Source organism: Gastrolobium bilobum, unplaced genomic scaffold, assembly GCF_033153095.1.
Source record: "Gastrolobium bilobum isolate Gb01-03AN ecotype WA unplaced genomic scaffold, APGP_CSIRO_Gbil_v1 utg3020, whole genome shotgun sequence".
NCBI lineage: Eukaryota > Viridiplantae > Streptophyta > Magnoliopsida > Fabales > Fabaceae > Gastrolobium > Gastrolobium bilobum.
The window spans coordinates 50,121-58,417 of record NW_026896080.1 but is presented as its reverse complement, the minus strand read 5'-3'; the positions used below and the strand labels follow the sequence as shown (position 1 = coordinate 58,417).

General features: G+C 32.9%; 1 protein-coding gene across 8 annotated transcripts; it reads left to right on the top strand.

Moving 5' to 3' along the window:
* Positions 1-400: 400 nt before the first annotated feature.
* LOC133297695 (short-chain dehydrogenase TIC 32, chloroplastic-like) lies at positions 401-6,154 on the top strand. Of its 8 annotated transcripts, none has more exons than XR_009749671.1 (9): positions 401-655; positions 1,030-1,261; positions 1,368-1,447; positions 1,812-1,965; positions 2,357-2,435; positions 2,936-3,029; positions 3,967-4,013; positions 4,291-4,577; positions 5,970-6,035. XR_009749671.1 is itself a non-coding variant. In XM_061496873.1 (9 exons), the coding sequence occupies exons 1-9, from the start codon at positions 568-570 to the stop codon at positions 4,447-4,449; spliced, it is 924 nt and encodes a 307-aa protein (XP_061352857.1). In that variant the 5' UTR covers positions 401-567; the 3' UTR covers positions 4,450-4,703. The 8 variants fall into 8 exon arrangements, 7 of the variants coding, with proteins under 7 accessions (XP_061352857.1, XP_061352856.1, XP_061352858.1 ...); XM_061496873.1 differs by lacking the exon at positions 5,970-6,035 and adding an exon at positions 3,795-3,813 and having other exon boundaries at positions 2,936-3,000; positions 3,966-4,013; positions 4,291-4,703; XM_061496872.1 differs by lacking the exon at positions 5,970-6,035 and adding an exon at positions 3,540-3,545 and having other exon boundaries at positions 2,936-3,017; positions 4,291-4,703.
* The last annotated feature ends 2,143 nt before the right edge of the window (positions 6,155-8,297 follow it).

Sequence of the window (8,297 nt, the reverse complement as noted above, 5' to 3'; positions counted from 1 at the left end):
ATACATAAGGGTACATAATACTATTATTATTATTATTATTAATTTTATTATTACTATTTTTCTGGGATATTACATTTTTATAGGTATATAAGAGATAAAATTATCTTCTACAACGTGAAAAACATTAATCCATAATATAAATGTGTATAAAATTAGGGTAATAGTTTTCTCATGCAGTAGGAGATAATATTTATCTCCTACAGACTCAATTTGAGCAGGTGGAGTCCACTTTTAAAAGAAGAGAGAGAAAAAGTAAAATGAAATCCATCTTGAATTTGCGTGTAGGGTATAGATTATATCTTATGTAACATAAGAATAATAAATCCCATAAAATTATGACACATAAGAAAAGCATATTTGGTGGCTGTGTGGTATCGCCGGCTGAGGTAAAGGGACAACATAAACCAAACAAATAACCGAATCCAAAACAAGAAAGAGAGGTTGGGGCATGTGATATTCCTTGGAATCAACAAAACGGCAACTGATACTTCATAAGTAGGAACATGCACTCCACACACTCACACACACACAAACAACATAGAGACATAGAAAGAGAGTTAGTTAGGCATGTGTCCTTCTGGGTTTTCGTTATCTTCCACTGCAGAGGAAGTTACACAAGGGATTGATGGGACTGGCCTCACTGCTATTGTCACAGGTCGTATTATTATTATTATTATTAATCTAGGAAATGTCCCTTCCCTGCTTTTTATATCTTTATAAACAAATGGATGTTTCATTTTTGGGTCTTTAAAGTTTTTGTTTACCTTCCTCTGCATAATCTTTTATCATTGCTTTTTGTTTCCTTTTAACCTCACAAAATATGTATGTTTTTATTGTAACAACAATATCAAGTCTTACCATTTGGAAAAAAATAAATAAATAAAATTAATATACCAGTTGAGGTTATTTGATGACAATCATGTGAAAGGCTATTGCTCATGTGTCTTTGTTTTAACTTGACATGGCTTTTAGTATCATACGTGCCTCTTATTTGCATACTTTTATTGCTGGTGGATATTCTATTAACAGGAACAACCAATGGTATTGGCACTGAAACTGCACGAGTTCTTGCTTTGCGTGGAGTCCATGTGATTATGGGGGTTAGAAATATGGTTGCTGGCAAAGATGTCAAGGAAGCAATAGTTAAGGAGATTCCCAAAGCTAAAGTTGATGTCATGGAGTTAGATCTTAGTTCAATGGCATCAGTTCGGAAATTTGTGTTAGAGTTTAATTCTTCTGGTCTTCCATTGAACATCCTCATGTAAGAAGACTACATTTGCTACATTATCAATGTATATATGTTAATTCTGACCATTCAAGGAAATGGAGTGGTAATGTTTTTTTGGTTTGTTTGTTATAATTCTAAGAAACAATGCAGGAATTTGTGCAACCCCTTTCACTCTTTCCAAAGACAACATTGAACTACAATTTGCCACAAATCACTTGGGTATGTAGGAAATGTCTGATATTTGCTAACATGAAATGTTTATTAGCTTTCCAGTGTAAAAGGGGAAAGAAAAAGACACACTGACACTTAAAAATAAAATAAAATTAGGGAGTATAGGGAATGAGATCTATTTTCTTTCTTGTGCAGGTAATTAAGAACTTAGGGACAAAGGTGCTTGTCACTTTTGTTGGGGAAGGGGTAAAAATAACTTTTAACAATCTGTTTTAGGCTATTAGCTTATGTAATTGGAATGTAGTTTATATAAAATGTCAAATAACTTTTCTACTCTTTCTTTATATGTCTAGACTGAGCAGATGTCGAAGTGATCTTAATTCCTCTGTTTTTATTTATCATAATTCCACAGGTCATTTTCTTTTAACAAATCTTTTATTGGATACAATGAAGAAAACAGCACGTGAAAGCAAGAAAGAAGGGAGAATTATTAATGTCTCCTCTGATGGTCACCGATATACATATCCTGAAGGAATCCTTTTTGATAAACTTAATGATGAATCAAGGTAAAGATGTAGCCTAATTACAAAATTCGCTGGATAGTCAACTTTATTAACATTAGCAATTCAGCTCTAATATTTGTTCAATTGTAAAAGTTAAAAGAAATATTAGTCAAAATTAAGTTTGTGTTATTGATTTTTTGTGCTTATATGTCACATTAGATGTACATTGCTATATTGCTTTGTGTAAATTTTTTGTCTCCTGTCACTTAAAGAGAGTACCAGATTAAAGTCTCTGTAGAGAAAACCCACTGATATGATTATGATGCACGTGGATATAGTTATAATCTTATACAAACCCTAGTTACATGTAGAATTGAGCACGCAGATATGATTCCTGTTGTATCTGTGGAGAGGAGAAATGTATATTTCATTATTTTTACTTCCATGTCTGCAGTTACCAGAAATGGCGTGCGTACGGGCATTCAAAGCTTGCTAACATTTTACATGCCAATGAACTTGCAAGATATCTCAAGGTATGCTGACATTTATTGTACTGTAATAAGATTAACAAGTTACTCTGGTGAAAGAGTTAGTTAATAGTTCTTAGAATTTCATAGTTTCAATGGTTAATTGTTAGGTTGCAGATATTGAATTTATATCGTGCTCACTTTCTTCTTAAATCTTAGTATGTTCATTGTGCTGTAAGTAATTAAAGTATTTTATCAGTATCTATTAGTTGAATTAAAAGTGAACTTTTTTTTGGAATAGATAATTTTTTACTAGCTTTTTGGAATTTTTTTTTTATTATCAACAAAGACCTTTCTCATAACTTTGCATTCCTTGTGCCAGCGAGTCTCATAACTACTATAGCAAACCACAATCATTAGATCATTTTGTTTACTTTTCTGATTCTTTTCTCCTTCTCTTTTTCCTTTATGATGATTTTCCTTTACTTTTGTTTGAAGAGTAAAGATGGCCCTCTAGTTTTGCTTCTGTCTGATATATCTAATAATAATCGATGCATCTTAATCAGGAAGATGGGGCAGATATTACTGCAAATTCTCTTCATCCAGGATCTATTATCACCAATATTGTGAAGTCTGAACATAATGACGGTGTACCTACTGGTAACTACCACATTTCATCATTCATGTAAATTTATGTTCAATCTAGGAATTATGTACATTGTGGGATTTTGGATACTAAATGAAGTATTCTGCATAACCTAACATTATTTGGAGGATACCTTTTTTTTTTTGTTTATTTTCAATGAATTTTATTTTGGAGATTTCTCCACCGATTAAGTAATTACTTGACTAATCCGGTCAAGCCAAGCAGGACTATAAAGGAGGCAAAGCTCTCCTTACTAAGATTTTAACACAATTGCGTACGTAGAACTCGAACTCCCACATGACTCATATTTTACATCTAGTTAGCAACTCATAACACCCTAGCATAGATAAAGGCAACGTGGGGCAACCCCGGTGGGATGTAGAGGGCAGCATCCAATGCTTGTGGAGGCTTAGTATTGTTGTGAGTCTCAAAATTATTTGTAATTTCTATTATTTAGTAATTTGATTTTGGGTCCATGAATAACTAGAGTTTTCTAAGCTTATTTATATTATCTTGTAACTAAGTAAATTGTAACGAGAGTACATTGAGGAGACTATAGTGATATACTTGCAAAATGTAGTCCTGTATTGCAGTAAACCAAGGTAAGCTGAGTGCACTGCTTTTCTCTCCTTTTTTTGTTTTTTTTAATTTAGGATTGTATGTATAATTGAATTGTCCTTACACTTCCGTGGGTTTTGGGTGTTTTAAACCTTTATTTTGTAAAAGAAGAAAATAGTAGTTATATTGATTATGTTGGCCCTTTTGAATATTGAATGCAGACATGTTGACATCATCAATCTTTTAAGCATTCTATAGGAACAGTTTTCCATGTTCACCTCGAGGCATATTTTATAATTTATAGAACTCAATTGCAACATCAACTAATATTGTTTGTAGAATTATTTTCATCGGTATTTGTTTTATGGTCATGTTTCTGTCTGATTCATGCAGGTCTACTTGATGCGATTGGGAATTTTGTGCTTAAAAGTATCGGGCAGGTAATTTTTAACCCAATTTTGCTGAGTTTATAATGTCAGGAAATTGTTATTAATTAGTTATTTACTCAAAAAGCGAATTATATATTTAATGGGAAATAATCAGTTTATAAAATTTTTTTTACAAATTTTTGCAAATTACATTATGTACTTTTAGAAGTACATAATGTAATTTGTAAGAGTTTGTAAACAAAATTTTGTAAATATAACTTTTTCCATATTTAATTTGAGTTGTGATTCTTGCGTTAGTCCATGTTCACGGTTTTCAACCTCATTATAGGGAGCAGCAACAACATGCTATGTAGCTCTGCACCCCCAAGTGAAGGGAATTAGTGGCGAGTATTTTTCAGATAATAATCTGGCTAAACCAAACTCACAAGGAACGGACACTGATTTGGCGAAGAAACTTTGGGATCTCTGCATGAAACTAATTGAATAGAATACCCAAAAGCTATTGTCAATGCAGATTGTCATATACTTCCTTAGTAGAAGTTGCAGTTCCTTGAAGGGTGAAGAGGTTTAAACCCAAAATCGGATTAGTGAGACCCACTAGGGTTTCAAACACCGGTGGGTAATTATCAAAAATAAATATCTATGATATTGTATATTTAACGAATTCTGGTCCTTGCATTCTGTGCCCCTCTAATGGCATAGAATCTATATCTATGTAATGTTATGAAACACATTACATGGCAGCATCAATGGTCATTAAATTGGGAAATGAAATCCTAAATGATTAATTGTGTAAAGCAGTAAACTTGCTAATTAAACAGTTAATCGGTTGGCTATTCTTTCACTCCTTTCTATTGGTAAAGGATCACTTGAGAAAGGGGTTGAACCATGTCTTGCAAAATATGAAAAAAAAAAAAAAATTGTGCAAAATGAACTCAGGCTGAGGTGAAATGGCTCATGAAAAAGATAAGATGGCTAACTGCAGTACAAACTATATTTGTGCAATTTAGGGGGGGAATGGTTAAATGAACGGTTGGCTCATCATGCCTACCTTTTTTTGGGGGGGGGGGGGGGGGGGTTGAAATTGACAACATGGATAAATGTGGTGTTTGGCGCCTTTCCCATTGTTACTCCACTCAAGTTGTGGACTGTGGTTTTCTTTTTTTACACTAGGTTATTAAGTTAGGTCAAATTTAAAATATGTTTGGTAGATCTGACCTATTTAAATTAAAATTTAACTTCACTTGATTCATTTACATCCCTGTATACATGGGTGAGTGTTGATATTTAAAGTTGTGAGTTTTTTGAATGTGAAACCCATCGGAGCTTCCCATTTTAGTTTCATGAACAATCAATGATTAACATAGACTATCTAAACAGATAATATTTATGTTAGAATCTCGTAACCATTAGCGGGGGTAACACTCTAGGTGCACCTGGTTGTATATGGATATTTATTCCAGAGGGAGAGGGCTATCCATTAGATGGAGCTGTCCCAAGAGACATGCCATCTCTTTGAGGAGAAGGCTATTAGAGAGATGAAGTCACCTTCGATGAGATGCTATGATATGATATGACTTGAGAAAGAAAGAAAAGGGCTGCCTGTTAGATAGAGTCACCCCTAAGGGAAAGATCACCCTTAGGAGGAGATGAGTATCAGTGAGGTGGAGCCACCATTACTTGGTTCTGTCATGTGTGATCCCATCATATTAAACTCATGATTTTATATTACTTTGTAAATACTCGTTACATCATTCCAGAATTTGTTAATTTCTTATTCACACATCTACTTTGTTGATTTTACTTACATTATTTACTTTCACTGTACAAATATATTTATGGCTAAGTTATCAAAAGGATAAAACATTCATGTATATCTTGTTTTCTCTTCCTGTTCATTGTAATTATCATGTCCTCATTGACTCTGTGTGACTCACCCTTACTGTATTTTACTATCCAGAACACCAGGTAGCCGTAGCATATTTTGATAGCTCTTTTTTTGGACAGGATGTCATCCCTTTGTTTATTTTGGAACTCTAAGCATTCTACAGTTATGGAAAGTCTGTTAGCGGCATCTTTTACATTGTGTTAAGTTTCTGGATTATATATTTTGTTATTATTGCTATTGGTTGGTAACATATGATTGCATACCAGGAGTTTGAATTTTTTAATTTTTTTGGAAATGTTAGAAATACATGGAAAATTCTGTCAAAATTTCAATAAATTTTGGAATATGAATCTGTTAAAATTTTCTTTTGTTTTATGGGTGTTTTGAGGGAGATAGACTTGCCAAGCTAAGAAAGTTTGTGTTATGGTAGCGTGTGCGTTGGTCATGGCTCAGATTCGAGTTGTGACATATTCTCACTTAGTTGATTTGAAACTTAATTACTTATAATTCACACTTGCATTTTTTATAGTTTTCATTTTTCAACATATGAAAGAGTGTCAAAATGTGTAGTAATGATCACGATGCTCGTTGTAGGATATTTGGTATTGGTAAAATCAAAATTAAAATGTTTGATGGTGTTGTTACAATATTAGTGATTTGGACATGTTCTCGATTCGAAGCGCAATCTCATTTCTTTGAGTACTCTTGATGCAAATGGGTACAAGTACACCGATTGATGTGGAGTTCTTTTATTGTAATGAAAGGATAGAACAATACTCGTGTTTTCATGTCTCCCAAGGTTCTAATGGCTCATGTCATGCTATAATTACTACTACTCTTTCAAACTTGGATGTTACTAAACTATGGCATGTGAAGTTTGGGCATGAGTTAAAAGGGCCCATAAACCTATGAGTTGGGATGTGGCGTCCTGACAAGTTATTGTTTGTTGGGTTCTTCACTTAACCCATTGTCAGTGATCTCTCCTAATTTGGGTTGCCCTGCTTGTGCTTACATCAACTATTAGTTGTGAGCAACTTCACCATTTTGAAGCTTCTCTTTCTATATCACAATTTGGGTGGAACAAATATTCAATGCAAAGAACTTAACATGGGAAGGGTGTCGCACCACGTGGACAAAGGAGGTGGGAAGCACTATAACATGTAACACTTTTAAAGGCATTGCCTCCCACCTCATTATTCCACATGGCGTGATGCGGTGCTTTTGAAGGCATCATCGCTCCAACATCTACCACCTTAGTAATTCACATGTTGCGAAGAATTTTATTTTATTTTTTTATAAAAAATAAAAAAAGGGGTAGCAAGCATTGGCTCTTCTCAAAATAATGAATTAAAAATATTCTTCACCTGCACATATTCATTAATATATTTTAAAAACACGGAACATGAATCAATGCGCTTATAATTTTATGCCACAAAAATGTCTTGAAATATGTTTGAATAAGAATTTTATTTAAAATATTGTTGTTTCCTCCTGTCAGATCATCTGTTCGTGTTAATATCCAATGTAGGGTTAGCTGAAAACAATTGTATCGTTTCATCCTAAAAAACATCAAAATTGAAAACTGAAAATAGATCACAAATGACATTATACAATTAGGATTGGTTAGAAGATACGTTTCTTTAAACAATGATGAAATCATTATGGACACAATTATTTTGAAAACTTGATAAGAAACGCAAGATCAGCATTCATTTTGAAATCAATCCGTCGCACCACCGTTTACCCTCCAACCACCAACGCTGCTCGTTTCTCTATGATTTAATTTTAGTGCTTTCATGTCTAATTCTTGAATTACAATTAGGGGCATAAGTCAATCGGTCTAAGAGGAATTTATAGCTCGACCTACATACTCAACCTATTATATATAGTTAAATAGGACAAGTTTAGGCTTAAAAAAAATTCTATTTAGAAATTACGACATATGCTTTCTTTTACATACTGGGCCGATAAGCTTACGTGTCGACTTATATGGTATTATTTATTTCAAATAAAATAAATAAATTATTATTTTAACAATTTTGAATAATAATGTAATATTATTTTAATTGTTTTTTAATCATTAAATGCCTAATAGGCTTAAACAAGCTAATAGGTCTAGGTTTAAGTTTTTGTTTTTTAAATATAGGTTATGTTAGACTTATAATTTAGGTCTATACAAGACTAATAGACCAAATCAGGTTTAAAGTAGTTTACAGAGGCCTGTCCTCTTTAAGGCAAAACCTACCCTATTTACACCCATAATTACAATCTTGCATTTAAACAATGTAACATTCTTATATATATAAGATTAAAAAATTACAATGATAAAGACTATCGTAACATTGGAATAAATTATAATTACAAAAATACTTTGATTTTTGTCCCAAAACAATATTATTTTTGGCTCAATGAAGATAACTTATCTCCATTGAATGGAGGAATCCTTT